Genomic DNA, 23,470 nt, shown 5'->3' on the forward strand with positions numbered 1-23,470 from the left:
CCACCGCGCCCGGCCGAGATTTTCAACCCAATGGCAAACAAACATCAGACTGTCCTCTCCACAAAGTTTAGATCTATTTACATGGAAAGTGGGCTTTTCCTTCCTCCGTGTCTTGTGCATTGTTCTACAAAGGCCAGTCTTGCTTGAGAAGGCTTAGAAAAAGAAATGAACTCTTGGTTATTTCTTCCCTCATCACAACCAGCTCTGTCAGCCTTCCCATCACACCCAAAGCTTTGGACACATAGGGATTTAACTCAGCCTCCAAATTCAGGCTGTGTCGTAACAGCCCTTCCTACTCAAGCGCATTCCCAAGTGGCCTTTACACTATGGCTTTGGATCACATCTGTCAACCTCTGGGGAATGTTGAGCAGCAAAAAAACAAATGCACAAAATGGTTTTTTAGGCAAAAACCAAATGGACGTGAAGAGTCATGCATGACCACTCCACCACTTTCTAGAGAATACAGTTCTCTCACTCGCCCCCTAGGAGACAGGAATTCTAAACTTCCCATTCGTTGTTTCAATTTGGCCTTCATTAGGGACTCTGCCAATTTAAGTTTTCAATTTGCTTTCCTTCCCCCGCATTTCTTTGAGAGCCCTTGGAGAAGAATTGGGATTGAATCAGAAGGCTGTGTTGACAGCAGCTGATCTCAGCTGACATCATGAAAACAGACCTCCAGGCTATCAGGGAGATTACTGCAATGAAGTTCAACTTCTTAAAAAGAAAAAATAAGAAGAGAGAGAATCTCAAATTTTTCAGTGATTTTTCTTTATTGCTTATTTTGAGGCATATAAAGCTGCATGTATGCAAAGGTGACCGAAGTTTGGGTTTAGACTTAGAATCTTATTAAGTCCATCTGAAGTCACTTCTGTAGCAGCAGTTATTATTAATAACAACTGTTTCCTTCCTTCCTTCCTTCCTTCCTTCCTTCCTTCCTTCCTTCCTTCCTTCTTCCTTCCTTCCTTCCTTCCTCCTTCCTTCCTTCCTTCCTTCCTTCCTTCCTTCCTTCCTTCCTTCCTTCTTCCTTCCTTCCTTCCTTCCTTCCTTCTTCCTTCCTTCCTTCCTTCCTTCCTTCCTTCCTTCCTTCCTTCCTCCTTCCTTCCTTCCTTCCTTCCTTCCTTCCTTCCTTCCTTCCTTCCTTCCTTCCTTCCTCCTGTCCTCTCTCCCTCACTTCCCTCCTTTTCTTCTATCCTTCTTTCTTTTTCCTTTGCAGAGACAAATCAGAATAATTCATGTTGAACTCTGTATTCAAAGGAACCATAAACATAGAAGCTTATTTTTTCCAGCTGTCAAAAATAGCAAAGTTACTGTTTAAAGAGACTAAAATTCTTCCAGAGACTATTTAATACCTTGAAGAACAGTTTAAAGACTATGAAGTAATTTCAGAGATTTTCCAGTGTGATATTGAGCAACTTTCTTCATGGAGTTAATTTTTATTCATGAGAGTCAAAGGTGAAGCATCTCAGGGCTTTCAGCCTGCAGTGTTGAGATGGAAGCTACTTGTGGCATCCACGCCTTGTATATTAATGAAATCATTTTTTATTTCTTTCATCGTGTCATGCATTCCTATAGCTTGATACTCTGAGGAATGTTTGAACCATCTCCAACGTATATCACTTAGCTATTCAAAAATCTAGCAAAAATGTTTGGGGGTCAGTTCACTTTTCTTTGAAAGGAATGTTAATGTATTTTGATGGCAATATAATTCAAACACAATTGACATTTTAAAGAAAAAGAATTCGGTTGAAAATTTAATATATGGTGAGTATATCTGCAATACTGTTTACCAGAAAACAAATCCAAGGAACGGCATCTACTGGAAATTTCTAGGATCGACAAAGGTAATGGATCTGAGCCTAGTATTTTACCAAGATGCTCACTTGAAATGGAATTGGACTAGTCAGGAAAACTCCCCAGCCATGGTAAATTTTGTTTTAGCGACCAATATATTTAGAAAATCTATGTGCAAGCTTTAAGTAAGCCATATATTAATCCTCTTCTCCTTTGTCTTATTGTCGTTTTAGGTAAGTGCAACATTTCAATGCATCAAAATGGTATTTCCGTAGAACACACTACTAAAGAAATCACAAAAATGGAGCATGTGGTTGTTCTACCTTCATATCCTTTCTGAGAATACCAGCTGCAGAAGCACAGGAAGCAGCAATTACACATGAGTCAAAGGGTGAGCTTTGGAATAACAAAATGACAACAAAACAAAAAAACTGAGTTGGAATTCTGGCTCTCCCGCTTACCAGCTCTGGGACCGTGGAAAAATCCCACAAATACTCACGAGTCTCTGTATCCTCATGTCCATCACGGGGCAGAGAGAGCGCTTGTTTCCTAGAGTTCTCTATTAATAAATGAGATACTGCGTGCAAAGTGCCTAGCACACAGTAAATACACGGTAGCGCTCATTGTTATTACTACCAATAACTGAAAAGTACTGAATGACTACAGAGACCCTTTTAGGGTAGAAAGGAATGCAAGTCATTGGTAGGAACAGGAATTGACCAAATTAATGCTTCCTTCAGAAATCTTTCCTTAAAAGAGCAAACCTGTATTAATGTTTTAATGCTCAGGGAAGAATTTCAGATCGAAGGCTTGGTTTTCTGTTTTGTAACTATCATCACAGACCACCCTATTGCCGCCTCCAATAGTACATTTCAACAGGTTTTGTTAGACTTATTGGATTGAATGTAATTAATTAAAAAAAAAAACCTCTGATTTTATGACTGCCTCCTCATTTGGACTTTTAATTTACCCATTATTAAAGCTCATAGTATTTCTCTAAGCCTGAGAACATTATTCCAACAAAGATTTTCTTACAAATCTAATGGTCCAAACAAAGATATGAGGAGGAGTAAATGAAATAATGTAGGTGAAAATAGTTTGGAGGAGGAAAGCGTGCTCATGTGTAAGGTGTTATTAATATTGACGAAGTATAAATCTGTATCTAGATATTTCTATCTACCACCTTTCTGGTTTCATCTGCCTACCTGCTTTGTGGACACATGAATGCAATAGTCTACCCCCTCACTTTATAAAAATACACCAGCACTTCAAATATTCAATTTCTTGACATACAGCTGAATTAATATGTATAAGAATCTTTTCCTATTTAGGGCATGACAGATGTCTTAGATATTCCTCACAATTATTTAAAATCCTGCAGGAGCCCGCAGAATTTTTGTGAAGTGCTACATCTCTATGTGTTGAATACCCTGTTAGGACTTAGATGATTCTGTTTTCCTTTCCCTAAAATATAGTTATTTTAAAACTGATTTTTTTGTTTTTATTTTTATGAGCAGTACATTTCTAGAAAGAAAAATATCTCCAGCTGGGCGCCGTGGTTCATGCCTGTAATCCTAGCACTTTGGAAGCCCAAGGTGGGTGGATCACCTGAGGTCAGGAGTTTGAGACCAGCTTGGCCAATATGGTGAAACCCTGTCTCTATTAAAAACACAAAATTAGCCAGGTGTGTTGGCATACACTTGTAATCCCAGCTACTCGGGAGGCTGAGACATGAGACTCGCTTGAACTCGGGAGGCAGAGGTTGCAGTGAGCAGAGATGGTGCCACCGCACTCCAGCCTGGGTGACAAAGCGAGACTGTTTCAAAAAGAAAAAAAAAAGTGGGGGAGAAATGCGAAGGATAGAAAGTAGAAAATCAATGATTTGGTGAATGGTGAAACTGAATACAAAGCATAGGTTTTTCTATTGAGTTTTATCTTCCATTAAGACAATTATTTAAACAAACCGATATTTTGCTAACAATATCCAAAATTTGTTTGAAACGTTTATTCGGCTCAACCCCCCCACCCCCGCAACCTCAAAAAACCCTTAGTGATGGGCCAGATGTTGTCTCTATTTTCAAGCCATGGGCAGGTTTTTTCTTTCCTGCATAAATCCAAAGACTTTGAATCAGTTTGGAAGCCATGGACATGTTACCAAAAAGTATTTCCTAAAAATAATTGCTAGAGTCAACTTCCAGAAATCTCCCCAATGGGGACGTTAACACATGTGCATAAAAGTAGGTGTATAAGGATCTTCATACAGGCTTGCGAAGCAATTGAGAAAACGTGGGTAAGATACTTGGTGTGTGTGTGCTCACTGAATATGAGGATAGAGTTAAAAATAAATGTCTATTTTCTTCTCCACGGGGAAACAGACCACACCTGTTTACGCTCACTGTTGTATTTCTTGTGCCTGAATATAATGAACACTCAATAATTATTTGTTGAATAAGTGAATGAATGAAATGCAAAAAGTTGAAAACAGACCAAATGTCCATCCATTGAGCAATGGTTAATCTGAGTATGATAAATCCAGACAGTATGATTCAAATAAGTTGTTCTAAAGAATGAGATGGTTCTCTATCAGGGGTTGCAAACCCAAATACCCACAGGGAAAGAGCCGGTAACATAAATGAGTGAGCTAGACTGGGTGTGACACTAGGGAGTGGTAGGGATTTAGTAAGCTGGAAAACTCATCATCTGTTTATTTGAATTAATCACAATATAATATATAGTGTTGTAATGAAAGCAAAACAGAAAAAAAAAATAATACTTAGAATACCTGGAATTTTAAAGGAAATTCCAACAATCAGTATTTAAACTTTGCAAAGATAATGTTCATGTTCCCAGGCCTTTTCGTGGGCAACTGGTAATAAGAACAATGGACATCATGAGACCCAATTCTAAGAATCCATTGGGGATTGCTGGGGAAAAGAGTGTCCGCACCTACTTTCATCCCTATCCTATGGCGAATTGATTCCAAAGGACGCTTTTCTTCTCAATTTGTTTCCCTCAGAATTTAGACTTACATATTTTCTACTCCCAAAAAATTTTCCCAAACAGCATCTAAAAGATAGCTCTGGGGGATACATTTAAGCAATATAAGACCTCATTAGAATTTAACAATTTGTTTTAGATGGTTGCTGTGAGTGGTTTAAAGGTCTTTTTTGTTTTTTGTTTTTTCTTTTTTCTTCTTTTTGTTTTTTTGAGACGGAGTCTCGCTCTGTCGCCCAGGCTGGAGTGCGGTGGCCGGATCTCAGCTCACTGCAAGCTCTGCCCCCGGGTTTACACCATTCTCCTGCCTCAGCCTCCCAAGTAGCTGGGACTACAGGCGCCCGCCACCTTGCCCGGCTAGTTTTTTGTAATTTTTAGTAGAGACGGGGTTTCACCGTATTAGCCAGGATGGTCTCGATCTCCTGACCTCGTGCTCCGCCCGTCTCGGCCTCCCAAAGTGCTGGGATTACAGGCTTGAGCCACCGCGCCCGGCCATGTTTTTTCTTTTTTTTTTTTCTCACGCTTTCTTTGGAGTTTGTTGTCCTTTTCCCTGTTTTAAATGAAGGAGCTTCGTGTTGGTTACTTGGAAGAGACCTTCATTCTATTTGCTATATATATATATATTTTTCAGTATCTCTCAATTCCATCCAGAAATGGAAAAGCTGATCGCTGTCAATATTATGATGAGTTATTTGGGGATCCCATTTGTAAGTTAGATGAGTTGCCAGAAACAGACCAAATGTTCTTTTCTTTCCTGGCATCACGTAAAAATTGGTTTAAAAAAATCTCAGGTCTTAATCTCCATTTTCACTGCCAAACTGCAGATCAAATGGCCAACGAGATAGATGGGGTTTTGGCCATATGGGCCGCCCACAACTGATTCTACACTTTTTACTCCATGAGAATATAACAAGAAAAGAAAATGATTCCTGTCAACAATTTCTAACACAATTATTTCTAATATGCCTCAGTTCGCATTGGCAAGGGTTTTGTTTTGTTTTGTTTTGTGGGCTAGAAAGAATTCCTTAACAGGTTGAGCCTGTGAAATTAGAGAGTTGCTTTCTCAAGGGATTAAACTCCAAATACTCCTGAAAATAAAGGCACACTATAATGAAATTCTTGTTTTTCATTAAAAGAGAATTAAACTAATGACCTTTTATATGCATTTTTGTTTTTTGTTCTCCAACTGATTTAGGTTTTGTTGCATTATATTATTTAAGCTCCTGGCTGTTTAGACATTTAATGTGCATGGCTTGTTATAAACAGTAAAATGTATCTATCACATTCTTTCTATTCTACACAAATTAAAAGCATGGCTAATTCATCAACTAAGTTACATATTTCACTATTGGAATATTATGTTGTCATTTCCGTATTTAATTTATCTGTAAGCTAGTTTTGTCCAAATTTGTGTCACTCACATGTCACCTTCAGAATTTCTGCCACATCTTTATATAACTTGGACTATTTAATATATAATCCTTAAACAACCTGATATTCTTTATGTAAACAAATGTATTTCAAAGAAAACCTCATATCATTACCATAATGAGAAAAGCAGTATCATTGGCCACCAACAGAAGGAAACTTTAAAAATAAGTAAGAGTAAGCAATAATAGTAACTTCTAGTTAGATGCTATTGTATGCCAAAATTTGGACCCAACCACAGTTAAAAAGCTGAAAAAAAAAAATAGATGTTGGTGTAGATGTGGTGAAAAGGAACACTTTTACAGTGCTGGTGGGAATGTGAACTAGCACAACCACTATGGAAAACAGTGTGGAGATTCCTTAAAAAACTAAAAGTATATCCACTAATCGATCCAGCAATCCCACTACTGGGTATCTACCCAAAGGAAAATAAGTCATTATCTGAAAAAGACACCTGTGTACACATGTTTATAGCAGCACAATTCACAATTGCAAAGATATGGAACCAACCTAAGTGCCTATCAACCAATGAGTGGATAAAGAAAATGTGGCGTATGTACACCATGGAATACTACTGAGCCAGAAAAAGGAATGAAATAATGTCTTTTGCAGCAACTTGGATGGAGCTGGAGGCCATTATTCTAAGTGAAGTAACTCAGGAATGGAAAACCAAATACTGTATGTTGTCACTCATAAGTGGGGCCTAAGCTATGAGGATACAAAGGCATAAATATGATATAATGGACTTTGGGGAGTCAGGGGAGAAGGTTGGGAGAGGGGTGAGGGATAAAAGACTGCATACTGGCTATAGTGCACACCGCTCGGGTGACAGGTGCACTGAAGTCTCAGAAATCACCACTAAAGAGCTAATCTACGTAACCCCAAACCACTTGTATGTCCGCAACTATTGAAATTAAAAAAAAAAAAACTCGAACCCAAGGGTAGCTCTTTTTTTGTTAAAAAGAGTTAGCAGGCATTAAAGGGTTAAAGAATATTAGCAATAAACAGAGACTTTCTGTATGATTGAATCAGAAGGAAAAAAGGGAATTTTCTCACTACACAATTCATAGTCCAATCATATTCCATACATACTATCTACCATTGTGTCTCCTACTACCTGTGACATGAGCCCATGGTTCTCAGAAGCCACTCTAGGTACTTTAGGTTTCCTATACTGGAAGTAAGGGGCTTACCATTTGTCTGAGAAACGTCATCAGAGAGGTTCTTCGTTTGCTTTCTTCTCTTTTGAGTTTCACTTCTGTGGGTTCAGGTGTAGCATCTCCTTCGTTGAGGTCCACTGTTTGTAAGGCTGATTCTACTTCCTTGGACTTTATAATCTCTACTGGTGATTCACACACCACCTGGATTATTTTGCCAGGTAATAAGAAAATGAAAAACAAAACATTCCCCCAAAAACACGTTTTATAAAGTGGGGTTCTTGTTGCCCCCCCGTCCACATAATAGCTACAGTTTTGAATCTATGACCATTTCTACACAGGCACCTCTTGGAGAAGTAATGCTTATGTTGTACAATGCACCAATTTCCAAGCAGCTGCCACACTGACATGGTAGTGGCAGAATCCCTTCCCCAAGGGGAAGAAGAGATAGGAGGTTCTTTTTGGGGACTGTCCTTTGGAGCATGCCCAATACCCATTCTATTCTAGTAAACCCACCTCTTTAATCTGCCACTGAGGTGAATTACACTTGGCCTGTGTAGAAACCAGGAATAATCATTTTCTTAAGAGTCCAACCTTAGAGACGGTCACCATGACAGCTTCCAGTTCTCTTTCCAGTTCCCCTGCAACTGTGAAGAAACTGTCCTCTTTGTAGAAAGGAGAGTGTAAAAACCACTCAGTTTAATCCGCTTCCTCATTAAGTGACATCTAATTTTTCTCCAGAACAGTCACTTGCAATTTCACTTAATTGAAGTTTATGCTTTCAGAAGAAAAATGAACTTGGCAAGAAAATGATGGCTAAGTTGTTCACGGCCCTGGCCATGGTACCTAGTGAGCTCTCTGCCTCTGAGTGTCTGTGGCGGCTTGGATGGAAGGGCCCGTCTACCATACTCTGCTCTCAACTTGTGTTCTTTTGCAGTGCCTCACTCCATTTGTACAGGGCCCCAGTCACATCTGGGACAGTTTCCGTATTTGTGTTGCTCCCTGCAACAGGACTGAGCGAATTGGCCAGGAGAGGCTTTTATAATTTCCTTTGTTTCCTGAGGCAGGGGCTGGCAAAATACTACCAAATCTAGCTCAGTGACTGCTTCTGTATGGCTCCTGGGCTAAGGATGGTCTTTACCTTTTAATTTTATTTATTTAAGAAATGAAGACACGCTACGTTGCCCAGGCTGGCTTTCAACTCCTCGGCTCAAGTGATCCTCCCACCTTGGCCTCCTACGTAGCTGAGACTATCAGCACACGCGACCATGCCTGATGGATTTTACGCATTTAAAGCGTTGGAAGAAATATTTTAAAAGATAAAATGTGTGGGATGGAGACCACAAACGGCCTATGAAGCCTGAAATATTCACTATCTGGCCCTTTAAACTGCATGGTTTTTATCTGCTGCTCCCTGGAAAGTGCCATAGAGTCAAAGGTGTCTTCCCACTTGTCTTTGCTGAGCCAGGTTCCCGCCTTTCTCGGAGTCTTTTCTTGGTGTCGGGGGTAGAGGAAGGGGACTCAGTTATTTCCAAAAATATGGTCTGCTGAGAAACTATTTTCTTTCCCATCATATAGAACAAACTATTGGTTTGCAAATGACCCGAATTTTCCAAATTGAGAAGAACCCTTAGTCTCTGTATTGTCATTTGATTCAGGGAGTTGCCCATCAACAAATCAGCATGCAGAACACCCCAACATTTGGCAACTAAATCACATTTCTTAAGCTAAATTAATTTTCTTAAGCTATTGACACAGTTTCTAGTATTTTCTTTTCTGTAAACAAAAATGGAAGTTGGGGGGTTATAAACTCAAAAGTGCTCAGGAGGCACACAGAGAATATCAGCACTGATTGACCAGACATAAGACAAAAAGGAGTGATAGGGATGATGACAAAGTAAAGTCAGACTGTCCCATCTAAAGACATGAAATGATTAAAAACGCTGGATTGGCCAAACAAAACCTATTTGTGAGGAATGGTCTGCTGCAGGGCTGCTGGTTTTGGACCCCAATCTATCTTTAGGAAACGAGGTGGAGACTGGAGCCATATCAGAGACTGAGAATGGCAATAGAGCGTGGACATGGATTTCCACATTTTGCACTGATGTAATTCAACTGCATTTCCGAAAAATAAGTGTGAGCCACAAGCTTCTTCAGGTGAGGCTGAAATGTAGGCAGTCTAACTCGTGGTCATAGAGGACAGGCTCCAGAACAACTTGTTGGGTTCTAAATCACATCTGTACCCCTTATGGGTGTGCTAATCTAAGCTCAGTGCTCAACAGCTCTGTGCTTTCGTCTTCTCTGTTATCGGTGGGGATTGTACACACGTCAGAAAGTTGTCTGCATATTAAATCAGGCAATACATGTCAAGTTCTTAGCATCATGTGCTCAGTTAATGCTAGTGGTTGTTATTTGTGCTAATGTTAGAGCCATTTACTCCATGAGCATGAATTATCTGGATCATGCACCATGCACATATCCATTATTTAGAGATGATTATATTTATAGCTACTTCTTACTATGCCTGGTGTTGTACAGGGTGTTTAATATTTTGTTTTAAATGGCATCAAGAAGTAGTTCGACAGCTTAGGAAATATAACATTATTCCTATTCTATAGACAAAGAGCAAATAATTGAATGACTTGGCCAAAGTCTCATCACCGATAAATAGGCATTACAATGAGGATGGCATTTTCTGTGGCAACTGAACGTATCCTAATAGTGGCTTAACCAATGAAAACATGGAACAAGAAGTTCTGGGGTTGCTTCGGTGGCTCCACAATATCTCTAAGAACTTTGACCCTTTCTGTTCTTGGCTCCACTCTTCTTGGCATGCTAGATTTTCATCATTTTATTTGTTACTTCATGGTTATAAAATAGCTGCCACAATTCCAGATATCACATCCTCAATCCAATGTTCTGAGAAGGAAGGAAGGTCACAGCCAAAGACTTGCAAAAAATAAACATCTGTATTTTGATCTCCTACCTCAGGGTACCTAAATTTCACAGGTCAGAGCGAAGCCACTTACCCCCAGGCCACTTATTAGTGAAGAAAATGAGATTACTAACTTAGACTAATCATGATCAAATACTTTGTGGATATAAAGTTGGCAACTTTGCCTAAAACTAAGGGTAGAAGAATAGAGAAATAGAAAATAGCTCTTGAGTAGATAAGGAATGGAGTTTGGGTTCAGAAGTATTCTGTCTTTGAGGCAATGAGTTCTTTCTTTGTGTGCAAAGACCTGGAGGAAAAATTACTCAAGAATAAAACGATCAGATTGTATGGCAATAACTTTGTAAATCAATTCTATTTAGATGCCAGTGGTTCCCTTGCTGAGTCTTTGCAAATGTTGAGAGGTATCAACCCATAAATCCTAGGCCACAAGTCCATTCTCCAGAACACAACTATTTCAGCAGGTAAAAAAATATAGTACTTCTGGAGACTTCCTCTACCTTTGAAGTCAGGCCAAGAAGTTGGCTTTTAGTAGCCAAGGAAAATCCACTGACATCCAGTGTGGAAATCCAGAACAATCTCGGCTAAGTAAAGATCTGATTTGCATATACAGACATAAGAATTCAATTTTTATTTGGATAATTTTCCAAATTTCTCCCAGGCCAGGGCTTTGGAAAAAGTTGTTTCCTATTTAGAATATATGACTGCATCTGCACATTTTAATTTTGGAAATCATGAATGGACATAATTAAAGTCAGATGTGTGCTACATTTTAGAATTAAATCCCCCCTGCTTGATTTCTGTAGAGGATACGGTAGACATAGCATGAAGATGGCTGGCACATCTAATATTGACAATACACATTTCAGTGAAGAGTCTCCCTTTCTGCCTCAAATTTTATACTAAACTTACTCTTGAAATTTGGTTATACAGTTTTTACTAGAGCTGTGGCTTTTGGAAACTGATTCATGGCAAAATAGATTTCCTCCATCTAAACTTCATGCACAACATCATATTAACATTAAAGGTTTTTATTTTAGAATATTTTAAAGATTATTTTGATTGGATTTTTAATGTGATTGATTACAAAGACCTCCTACAGATTTTTTTTTTCCTACTCAGTAACTATTCTCTCTCATCTGCTTACACATTGTAATTTTGCCTTGGGAGAGCAATCTTTCCTAACTTCAAGACTATGTAGTTTGAATGAAGCCAATTGAAAAGATCTAAACCAATCAACATGATCAAGCTCCTTGACTGTGTTGGTTTAGAAATGACAGCATGCGGCAAATTGCATTATTTCTCTAATTATTTACCCTACCTTCCTGTAAATGAATTACACATCTGTACTCATTGATGTGTGACTTGCTTTAGTGAATGGAACATGGGTAGATATGACATATACCATGCCTGAGCAGAAGCTTTAGGATCCATTGCATGATTCACCCATGCCACTATTTTCTCTCTGCAACAAGAACTGCATGTCCTTATTGAAGGGACTGTTGCTTCCCTACTGACGTCAGCCTTAAGAGGCCAAATGAGTTAGCCAAAGCCAACTGCTAGCTGGCTTGTAGCATGAGTGAGGAAAGGAAAAAAAAAACTTCTTTGCTATTGAGAAGCACTGAAATTTGGGACTTGGTTGTTACTGCAACATAACCTGGCAAAAGCTGACAAATACAGCATGTGAATGCATTTCAGTCAGTGAAACAGAACAAATTTCCAGGACATGTAGGGTTGCTACTTGACAAATAGCTCATTTACTTTGGACTGAGTGATGTGATGTTGGAAAGCTGAAAACATAGCCAGGCCAAGAAGGCTGAACCCAGGGAGAGCCCTGAATTAAACTTTATTTGAAAGCAATTTAACTTTCTAGTGATGAGAGCCAGTAAATGCCACTTTCTTTTAATCCAGGTTGAACTGGGTTTTCTTTCACTTGCAACTGAGAGGTTACGTATTAAGAGGGATAAGCAACAGAAGTACCTGTTTCTATGGTCTTGCAGGTTATTGGAAGGAAAGAATTTTTTTTTTTCATTAGAACATTAACTCAATTAACCAATGAGCAAAACATTTTTTTTTTTTTTTACTACAACTGATAGATTCTATCATTTCAAGAGTTAAAAAAGATTTATTTCTGATAGGACCAGAAGCACATTCTAGGAAAAGCACTAAACTTCCATAGGCTTCAAAAATCCTTATTTTTCTTTCTGTGAAAAACTTTGAGAAATGTTGACATCACTCTTTTTTTTTTTTTTTTTTTTTTTAATACAAGTGGGCCTTGCATCAGTTGATAGATTAGTTCCAGAAAGTTGTAGGTGGGAGAAATTTTAAAGAATAAATTCAACCAGAAGTTGCTATTTAAAGCACTCTTATAATATGGTTATATTTTAGCCAGAAGTCACTATTTAAAGCACTCTTATAATATGGTTAATCACATCCAATTGTCCTGTTGTGAAGGTGTAGAGTACAATATGTTGTTTTGACTAATGCCTTCTCTCTTATTAGGGAGGTGGAAATTAAATCTAACTATGTTTTAGATATTCCTTCAATCCACATGGACATGGAGTCAGCTGTGAGCTGTATATTTTCACTAGGAAATAAAATCACTGATTACTGGGACATGCTCACTTACCATGTTGTCTCCTGTTTGCTAATTTGCTAACAATTACTGCAGAAGGTGGCAAACTTTTCCTGCAAAGGCCCTGCCAATCAGTGTCTCTGTTGAAGCTACTCAACTCTGCTACCTAGCAGTAAAGCAGCCATAGATGATATGTAAAGGAATGAGCATGACTGTGTTCTAATAAAACTTTATTTCTGGACACTGAATTTGAATTTTGAATTTACATCATAAAATATTCTTCTTTTAATTTTTATCAACCATTCTAGAATGTAAACATCATTTTTAGCTTGTGGGCTGTATTTGGCCCATGAGCTATAGTTTGCTGATCCCTAAAATTATTGAGTTCCTCCTACATTTCAGGCACTGAAGTAAGTACGTTATAGATATTATCTCATTTAATTTTCACAAGAACCCTAAAGTGTAGGTGATATTACTATCACCATTTAACAGAGGAGTAAACTGAGGCTCACGAGGTGGTATGGCCTGAAGATGATGGGATCAACATCACAACCATCATCCTCATTCCCTCCAAGTGATAGGCTGTCAAAAGATGAAATACTGATGCTGGGAGCAGTGGCTGACGTCTGTAATCCCAGCACTTTGGGAGGCCAAGGTGAGCGGATCACTTGAGATCAGGAGTTTGAGACCAGCCTGGCCAAGATGGTGAAACCCTGTGTCTACTAAAAATACAAAAATTAGCCAGGTGTGGTGGCGCCTGCCTGTAATCCCCGCTACTTGGGAGGCTGAGGCAGGAGAATCACCCAAACCTGGGGGGCCAGAGGTTGCAGTGAGCTGAGACTGCACCACTGCACTCCAGCCTGGGTGAAAACAGCAAAATTCTGTCTCAAGAAAACAAATAAACAAACACACAAACAAAAAAAAAGAGGATGAAATATTGAGCCTTAAAAATCAAAATGTCACTTGTAGTGTTAAGTCATTTAAGGCAATTTTTATAATGCTTCTTTATTTTATTTAACAAATATTTTGCCTTATTTTATGTCCTTATCATCAGTTTTTGTGTTATTGTTTGGTGTCAATAATTTAACTTTTAATTCCTGTTTATATTTCTATTTAAAATTTCACACTAGAAAACGGAATATCTTCTGTTTGCCTGTTAGAGATCAACTCTGCATTTTAGCATCTGAGCTGCGGGAAACACAGGGTTCCCTAAACAAGCAACTGCACACAAATATCCAAAAAGTTTTTCTTTAGAAAAGTCAGAACCTCAAAGCCAACAGATGCTACAGATTTTACGGGCAGCTTTTAAACTTAAAGTTTGTGGGAAGAAGTCTTGTGGAGTTCCTTCTTGTAGGTTGCTGGAATAGAAACTTTGACTTTCTATAAAATAGTAATTCATGAGAACTTTCTGGAATGATGAGAGACCTTAGCTTTGCTGAGCTACTAAGATTGGCTCAAGAAAGAAAAGAAGGAAGAAAGGAAGGAAGGAAGGAAGGAAGGAAGGAAGGAAGGAAGGAAAGGCAGCAAAACCAACAAACAGATTTTGAGAGGTGAAGGCAGCTGGACTTCCCAGGTCAAGTGGGGACTTGGAGAACTTTTCTGTCTTGCTAGAGGATTGTAAATGCACCAATCAGCTCTCTGTAAAAATGCACCAATCAGCGCTCTGTGTCTAGTTAAAGGATTGTAAATGCACCAATCAGCACTCTGTCTAGCAAAAGGATTGTAAATGCACTAATCAGCACTCTGTAAAGATGCACCAATCAGTGCTCTGTGTCTAGCTAAAGGATTGTAAATGCACTAACCAGCACTCTGTAAAAATGCACCAATCAGTGTTCTGTGTCTAGCTAAAGGTTTGTAAATGCACCAATCAGCACTCTGTAAAATGGACCAATCAGTGGTCTGTAAAATGGACCAGTCAGCAGGATGTGGGTGGGGTCAAATAAGGGAGTAAAAGCTGGCCACCCCAGCCAGTAGCAGCAACCCACTTGGGTCCCCTTCCATGCTGTGGAAGCTTTGTTCTTTCGCTCTTCACAATAAATCTTGCTGCTGCTCACTCTTTGGGTCTGTGCCACCTTTAAGAGCTGTAACACTCGCTGTGAAGGTCTGCAGCTTCTTTCTTGAAGTCAGCGAGACCAAGAACCCACTGGAAGGAACCAACTCTGGACACAATTTCAAGATTTTTCTTCCAACAAAAATCATAACATAGCCATTCTAATTTTTATTCCACATCACAGACAATATTTCAGGAATGTGTGTGGATGTTCAACATCTGTTCAGTTCCCAAAACTAAATAAAAATAAAAACACACTCCCTATTTATGGCAAGTAAATAAGGGACACCCAGAACAGTTTTGCTTTGGCAAAACAATAATGTCCGGTTTCTATCTTAAGGAGCTGTGAATTCACTTATCCCTACTTATAAAAATTTCCCAAAGACTGTACTTCTTTCAGGGCAGACAGCTGTTGTTTTGGGTCTGAAACTCACGAGGTCAATTTATTAATCTCTCTGGGAGCTACGTTTTTGTGGTGCTTTATATAGCACCATCCCTTTCATGGATGAAGGTACTGTCTTGAAAATTTTGACGATTCCTCTAGAAGATTAAAAGCCAGGAAAACAGTGAGGCTCAACGTCTCTATCTCAGAGGTAGACCTGTGGAGTCAGCTGTCTTAACCTGAGACTGACATTCTCAGCGTCTATTGCTGCAAGATATTCTCATGCCTGATGCAACTCCCTGTCCTGGGTACTGCCCCAAATTAGTAAGAAACTGGATTACTATGGAAATAAGAGTGAACGAGCAGTCAAGGTGGAATGAAGCAGCAGGCGGAGCATCATTATCCCTCAAGGAAGCACAAAGCTATTCTTATGTGTAGTAGACTCTTTCAGCCCCTATTGATAACAATTATAAAAATTCGTGCCCTGATTTTGCATTTATTTTGCACTGATTCAATGAGAGCTACAAAAATTTATCCAATGTTATCCTCCATGCGTCCCTAATCACATATGGGGTGAAAGAGTCTACAACAAACAAATCACACTGGCAGCATGCAAGAACACAGGATCCCAGAGCTGAAAATGCCCAATTGTCCAACATGGCGGAAGATGAGAATGGAATGATTCTGCCGTGCAATGTGTAACTTACATTCTCCTCTGCACCTGTGGGGACTGAGTCCTCTTTAACTGACTAAAGGAAGATAAAAACAAAAGTGAGAGTTAAAAGGTTACAAAAACAAAATTGTTACATAAAAGCAAAGGGTTAGTTGGGCTCACAGTCTTGTGGTGCATTTGGGGACAGTGAATTGCCTATGTACACCTCATTCTAAAAAGGACTTGAAGGAGACTTACAAAAATGAAAACAGTATATATGTATATATATAGTTATGTATTTTAAAATTCAACCAAGAGAAAATTAAAACATGGATGCAGCCATGATACAAATGGAGCAAGCAGAAGTGTTGTCACAGAGAATACTAACTGCTATAGGTAAGCAACATACTTGTCTTTATATTTTCTAGTAGCTGATGAAAAGAGAGAAATGCAATTAATCATTCAATACAGAGTCACTGTTAGATAAAAACAAAGAAGCTGCTCAGGAAAATTCTGGTAATAAGTCCAGAGAAACTCATTCAGTGGACCTTTTGAGCAAGCAGGCTTTATAATACAGCAAGCAAGGTCCAAGCCCTATCCTCACCATAGCGCAGGGGCCAGCAGCAGGGGCCGCTGCTTTCACCAGGCCTCAGTCTAGGCCAAGTTCATCAAGTCAAAGTTCAATTTGACTAAAACATATCTGTGGAAGGCTAGATTGCTGCAGTCCTACATATCTACATTCAAACACCATTTTACTCCCTGGAGTAATTCTGGCATATGCAGTCCTGCCCCAAGTGGGATAGGAGTCATCCCCATTCTGTCAAAGTTCAAAGTCACAATTATTCTATCAGCCAACTTTGGAGTTCATTTTTGCATCTTTCTTTTGGTGGTTCTTAAACTTCTGGACGGACGCGTGTGGATGTTACAGATCACTTTGAGACTCATTTCACAGATCTGGACTCTCCTCCCAGAGAAATGCACGTAAGCAATATACTTTGCAAATAATTTCAGGATTCATAGACCTTCTGTGTCTCTCCTCTTGGATTACAAGTTAAGAACTCTGTCTATATCCATTTTGTTACTAAGTCCTATTTTTTTTCTTTAAGACATCCAGGGGAGGGGAAGACAGGAAGTGATATTTACAAATATATCTTCTGCACTAGGCATCTTGCGTTATATATTATCTCACTTAAAGCACCCCAAAATGGTAAGTATTGTGATCACTTACAGAGTAAGAAATAGAGGTTCACAGAGGTGAAGCCACTTGTTCCAGTTAAACTAGAACTAGAAAGTGGTAGAAATGGTTCTAATGCATTTATTTTACATCTAAAAACCAAATTTTCCCCTGCTATGATGACTTCAAGGGTCAGAAACACATTTTTTCAGCAATTGTGTGAACTTCTTTCTTCACATACAGACTTATTGTCTCTCTAGATGAGATCTTCAGATTGCATAATTTATTTCTAGTTATCTTCTTCCCATAGTGAAGTTTCTCTGGGCACAAAAATGTTCCTAAAAGAGATTGTTGAATTTCTGGAAGCTTCTGATTATCAGGAAATTGTAGTGTGTTCAGAAGAAATTAGCAGTAGTGTTACTGTATTAATCTGTTTTTACACTGCTATAAAGATACTACCTGAGACTGGGTAATTTATAAAGGAAAGAGGTTTAATGGATTCACAGTTCCACATGGCTGGGGAGGCCTCAGGAAACTTACAATCATGGTGGAAGGGGAAACAGGCACATCTTACATGGCGGCAGGCAAGAGAGAGTGAAGGGAGAAGAGCCCCTTATTAAGCCATCAGATCTTGTGAAAATTCACTCGCTATCAAGAGAACAGCATGGGGGAAGCTTCCCCCATGATCCAATCACCTCCTATCAGGTCCCTCCTTTGACACCTGGGGATTATGGGGATTACAATTTGAGATGAGATTTGGGTGGGGACACAGCCAAACCAAATCAGATACTTCCTTGAAACTGCACCCCTTTTCTCTGAGGTTAGTCAGACACTAGTTAATACTATGAACAGGTAATGAACCAAATGGTATCTTTAAAGCCAGACCTAAGGTCAGCCCACCAAAGTTTCAGGAATTATTATACTGTTTATATTAGACCAAGAAAACTCTTCCATTATTTAAGAACAGTACTTCTAGGTTTTCATACCCTTTTTCCTGTCCCAGTTTATTGCAACAAGACTAGTTTTTATCTTTGATTGCCCATGTCTAGAAAGTTTCTGGCTGTTCATTGCTCACTATATTTCAGAAGCAACTGGGAACTTGGTATAGATTCCATTACCAATGTAGGTGATAGTGAGGAATAGAAGTGGCTGCTTCTGAACAGATTTTTAAAATCTTCATTATGGTTTCAGACCTCCACATCTTTCTGATGTTTTAAATCTGGCATTATAAATATTGTCTGTTTCAAAAGGAATTGCTATTTTATATTTTTAAAGTCAGGCTATTTGGGAAAGCACTAATTTTGGGAACTAATTCAGTTGAGCATCTCTCAGACTTCAATGATTTTCATACCATGTTCTAATTCTTGACCTGTCCATGTACCACCTCTATTTAATTGATGTTTTTCTTTAAACTGACCCTCTTTTTACTTAAATATATTTTTACTTAATATTTTTTACTTAAATGTATTTTACTTTTTAAAGTTAAATATATTTTAAAAGAAATGCCTTATCATTACAGTAAATGTCATATCAACATCCTTGCTGTAAGTAGTAGTATGTATTAAAAAGTACAATAAATAAAAAACACACATTAAGTTCTAATTGTTTTTAAGTCTTTCTTTAAAAAAGAGATCAGCAGGTGTTTGTACAGTAATAAATGCCTATGAATATCAAGAAGAGACTTCTTCTTTTTTTTTTTTTCTGAGGCAGAGTCTTGCTCTGTCACCCAGGCTGGAGTACACTGGCACAATCTTGGCTCACTGCAAGCTCTGCCTCCCAGGTTCACGCCATTCTCCTGCCTCAGCCTCCCGAGTAGCTGGGACTACAGGCGCCCGCCACCATGCTCGGCTAACTTTTTGTATTAAATTTGTAGAAACGGGGTTTCACCGTGTTAGCCAGGATGGTCTTGATCTGCTTACCTTGTGATCTGCCCACCTCGGCCTCTCAAAATGCTGGGATTACAGGCATGAGCCACCACGCCCGGCCAAGAAGAGATTCTTAATGTCACCAGGAGAATTGGAGCAGAATGAAAATAGGAGATATATGCACTATGTAAATGATTAAATGCTTCTCAGATTGTTTCCGAGAGCCGTTCTAAATAATTTTGAACTATTCTTGTACATTTGCACACTGGTCTACAAGTGTAGCCTTCTGTTAGCAGTTGTCGAAATATCCAGTGAATATAAGAATTCAAAAAATGGATAATGAGAGGACAGGTTCTGATGCCCCTTTGAGTGTTTGATACATGTAAAAGAAAATCTGCTCAGAACCCAAGTCTAGAGCACCATACACTAAGGAATCAGGTACAAATTCAGTGTTTCAGCCATGCAATCTTGGGCAAATTAATCACACTTCTCTGCACCTCAGTTCACTTACTCAAAGGCTGACTGTTAGACTATCTACTGATCATGGTGTTGTTTTAAGGAAAAATAAAATAAAGCCCGTGTAGGGAAAATCATGGCTGAAGCACAGCTGCGACTCACTGAAGCCTGGTGGCTGGAGTCAAACCCACATGGTTCCTCTTGGTACTTACATGAAGACTCTCATTTACATGGGAGGTGGAGATCCTGGAAGATATGCATATGGGGGAGGGGCAGGAACAACTTGAACCATGTCTGGAATTAGGGTACAGTTGTTTATAGGCTTTTCTATAAGCCAGAATGCATTGAAGTGGAGCAAAAATAAAGGTTTCAAGAAATGGACCCTAGAAAGAGAATTTACCAGGAGCAATAAGAACTCCAGAATCAGCAACCTCCAGGGCTTGTGGGAAATAGTGGTTCTGGGTAGGGTGCTGGTGACTGGTAGCACAACTCAGTCCAGCTCAGCTACTCTTGAATTGGGTGTGGACTGGGGAGAAAAAGGGCTGTATGGATGCCGATGGTGGGTCTTGCCAAATGCGGTCACTCTGGGGCCCAAGCAGCTGCAGCGGGATTCTCCTTTCAGTGCTGAGCATAACATGGAAGGAAAAAGTTTTCTGCCTGTTGCCTTGCAAGAGACAGGTGAACTCCGGTGGGCTTGGGAGTCCCAGCAGCAGTGACGAGTGGGATAAATTGGCACGGATCATCTCCTTGGTGGCTGTGGTGGTGGCAGTGGTGTGGCTTGGGGGTGACCACCCAGAAGGGACATAGGGCAGCCCAGGCTGATTCATGATCACCTATCTTGGATCCCTGGAACTATCTGGATGGGATTTGTGTGGGCATGGATTCATTTATGCTCAACATTCTATGAAAATTGCTGATATTTATTTTGTTTATGTAAAGCACTTAGCACGGTACCTGCACATGGTATATTTTCAATTAACAGTAGCGATTTTTATAAATGCTGGGAAGAAGTGACATTGGCTAGATCTACTAGACCTATTTAGGACTTTTCTTGAGTAATTCTGTGTTGCTTTTGAAATGTTCTTAAGTCGGCTTTTGGACTAGATGTATGTTTGCTACTGAACCCCTTATAAACAGACATTTTACTGCTAACTAAGAGGTTATATTAGGTTCCAAAGTTGGAATGGAGTAGGGGACAATGTGGGTCTCAGTTAAAATCTTGATGGCCCAAGTACCATAACATAGTGGCATGTTGATGTTTGAAAACCAAATATTCTAGGTCATACTAACTTCAGCCCATTGTGCCATTATTTTGAGATTCATATTGTTTATATTTTGGACTGCATTAGTGAACCCACCCAGCTTGTAAACTTGATAAATGTTCTTTTAACTTGGTCATTGTCCAAGTTAACTGATAAAAATTTTGAATAAACAGGGCCGAGGCCAGACTCCAGAGGCCTTTCCAAAGACAGCTCCTTGCAATATGTTTTGTTTCTTAATAAATACTCTTTGTTGGCTTGCATTCCTCCAGCTTAGTAGCATGCATTAGATGCAATTGCACAGAGCTGAGAAAAACAGTAATGCTAATAAAGATAATAATGATGACAACCCACATTATAGGGCCACTCTTAGGCTATTATTGTCAGGCAGTGGGTTCAGTGCTTTATGGTGTATTCCAAGCTAGTATTCAAAATGGAAACCAATGTCCTTTATTTTCTAGGTCTCTACTGGAACATCTATTAAACCTTTGCTCTTACTCGAACATCACACCTGCCTTTGGGGCTTGAGGTGTGTCTCTACTCTCCTTGAAGGCTGACTGATGTATTATAGCATCCTCTTTGAGTCAGCTCTTTGAGCCAAGCCTGGATCTCACATTTAACCTGTATTTGTATTGGGCGTCGTTTCCATGCTCATACGTAAAGACAAATGAAGGCAACTTCTCCCTTCTTTCTGTATGTTCTCTATATAACAGGAAGCCTGTGAGCTAGGGAACCAGGAGTATCATTTTTCAATTCATTATTTTCTACTGCCAATGAGTACGTTGTGGTGGATGACCCACAGTTGAGGTCCAGCCTCATTAACAGTGACAATAAAAAAATCTAGTCTAAAATCTACAGGATCCTGTATGGACATTTATATTGCTAAGAATAGGGGAGCTAAACAGCAGATAACTTATCCGTAGAAACCAGAATAACAGAGTTTCCTCTCCTTTAAAGAGCGAATTCAATTCTTAAGGTTTCTTTAAAAGACTTTCATATGGTAACACTTAAGCCAGCATTTGCCCTGTTCCTAGTGAGTCTTCTAAAAGCATCATTTTGATCATGTGACAGCTCTTCTGAGTTCATTAAGCTCACAGTAGCCCTAAGACATTTTCTATTAAGCCCAGATTGGTCAGCCCATCTTTCAAGTGCTTCCATAATTGTCCAGACATATGCCCAGACTTTCTCAACCAGAATCCCCATGGGAAGGTGTTAAAATCTGTGTTTGAGGCCGGGCGCGGTGGCTCAAGCCTGTAATCCCAGCACTTTGGGAGGCCGAGACGGGCGGATCACGAGGTCAGGAGATCGAGACCATCCTGGCTAACACTGTGAAACCCCGTCTCTACTAAAAAATACAAAAAAAACTAGCCGGGCGAGGTGGCGGGCGCCTGTAGTCCCAGCTACTCGGGAGGCTGAGGCAGGAGAATGGCGTGAACCCGGGAGGCGGAGCTTGCAGTGAGCTGAGATCCGGCCACTGCACTCCAGCCCCGGTGACAGAGTGAGACTCCGTCTCAAAAAAAAAAAAAAATCTGTGTTTGAAACAAATCACCCAAATGATTCAGATACATTTTTTAAGTTCTTAAGTCTATTTTGACGTACACTGATTGATTGCTCCCTTTTCTAAACAACCATAGCATTTGTTACCTGTACTCCAGAGAGTAACACTAAATTGCAAATTTCATTGTTTCAGAATGGGGTTATAATTCACTGAATATCAGTCATTTGGTGTTCTTCCCTCCCTCCCTCCATCCCTCTCTCCCTCCCTCCCTCCCTCCCTTCCTTCCTTCCTTTCTTTTTTACTCAATCCTCCCAATAAACATGAAAGATAGATATCATTGGCCAATTTTATAACTGAAGAAACTGAGGCTCAAGAGTTTAAGTGCTCTGCTAAAATTCAAACAGTCAGTCACTGTCAGAACCGAGATTTGATAACGTCTCTGTGGCTTCAGAGTGCACATTCTTTTCCCACTCCACTTTTTGTCTCCCCCAAAGGAAAGCAGAAAAGGGCTATTTTGAAGATATTCCAAATATATCAATTATTAATTACAAATACATGTGCGCATGTGTGTGTGTGTGTATCATGGTCCTCCAAATGGATTTCAAATCTTTTGATGATAGCAAATGAATTTTATACTTGTTTTGTACTTAGGGTGGTGTTAACACCAGAAGCCACACGTGCGCATTTAGTCATGACCGCTGATTGTTCATACTTGAAGAAATGAGGACATCGTTCACTGAGCACATACTATATATTAGGTGCTTTATATGTACAATTATTGGTTTCTTATAACAATACTGTGAGAAAAACATAGTCCTTATTTTACAGATTAGAAAGGACGGTCTTTGAGTGGTCAAGCAATTTGTCCAGGGATACACAATTCAACCTTTCTGATTCTGTTATGTAAGCCTTGCATTACACAAGAATTATCAACATTATGTATCCCAATCCTCTTATTCAACAAATGAGGAAAAGAAACTCAAATACTGTAAATAACTTATGACTGATGTATTATAGCATCCTCTTTGAGTCAGTTCTTTGAGCCATGCCTGGATCTCACATTTAACCTGTATTCGTATCACAGAGCAAGTGAGAACCCAGTTTACTCAGAACAGTAAAGGGCATATTTACTCCAGTTAACTGCATTTTAAACGTGTTTTTGGAAAATACAACATAATTTGAAATTGGTTTCCTTAAAGTATTTTTTTAATTTTATAATAATAACTACTCTAGCAA

At 39.3% G+C, this 23,470-nt stretch overlaps 1 protein-coding gene across 9 annotated transcripts in view; it reads right to left on the reverse strand.

Moving 5' to 3' along the window:
• BCAS1 (brain enriched myelin associated protein 1) overlaps positions 1–23,470 on the reverse strand; it is a 130,330-nt gene that overhangs the window by 16,179 nt on the left and 90,681 nt on the right. For 4 of the 9 annotated variants that reach the window (XM_033186778.1, XM_033186781.1, XM_033186777.1 and 1 more), the window contains 2 exons: positions 16,038–16,079; positions 7,407–7,574 (listed from right to left, as the gene is read on the reverse strand). The exons of 2 other annotated variants lie outside the window; for them this stretch is intronic. In XM_033186778.1, the coding sequence (XP_033042669.1) occupies positions 7,407–7,574; positions 16,038–16,079 (210 nt within the window). The remainder of the gene's footprint in view (positions 1–7,406; positions 7,575–16,037; positions 16,080–23,470) is intronic. 3 more of the 9 variants (XM_033186784.1, XM_033186782.1, XM_033186780.1) reach the window with 2 other exon arrangements.

Source organism: Trachypithecus francoisi, unplaced genomic scaffold (genome assembly GCF_009764315.1).
Source record: "Trachypithecus francoisi isolate TF-2019V2 unplaced genomic scaffold, Tfra_2.0 Lachesis_group21, whole genome shotgun sequence".
NCBI classification, from domain to species: Eukaryota; Metazoa; Chordata; class Mammalia; order Primates; family Cercopithecidae; genus Trachypithecus; species Trachypithecus francoisi.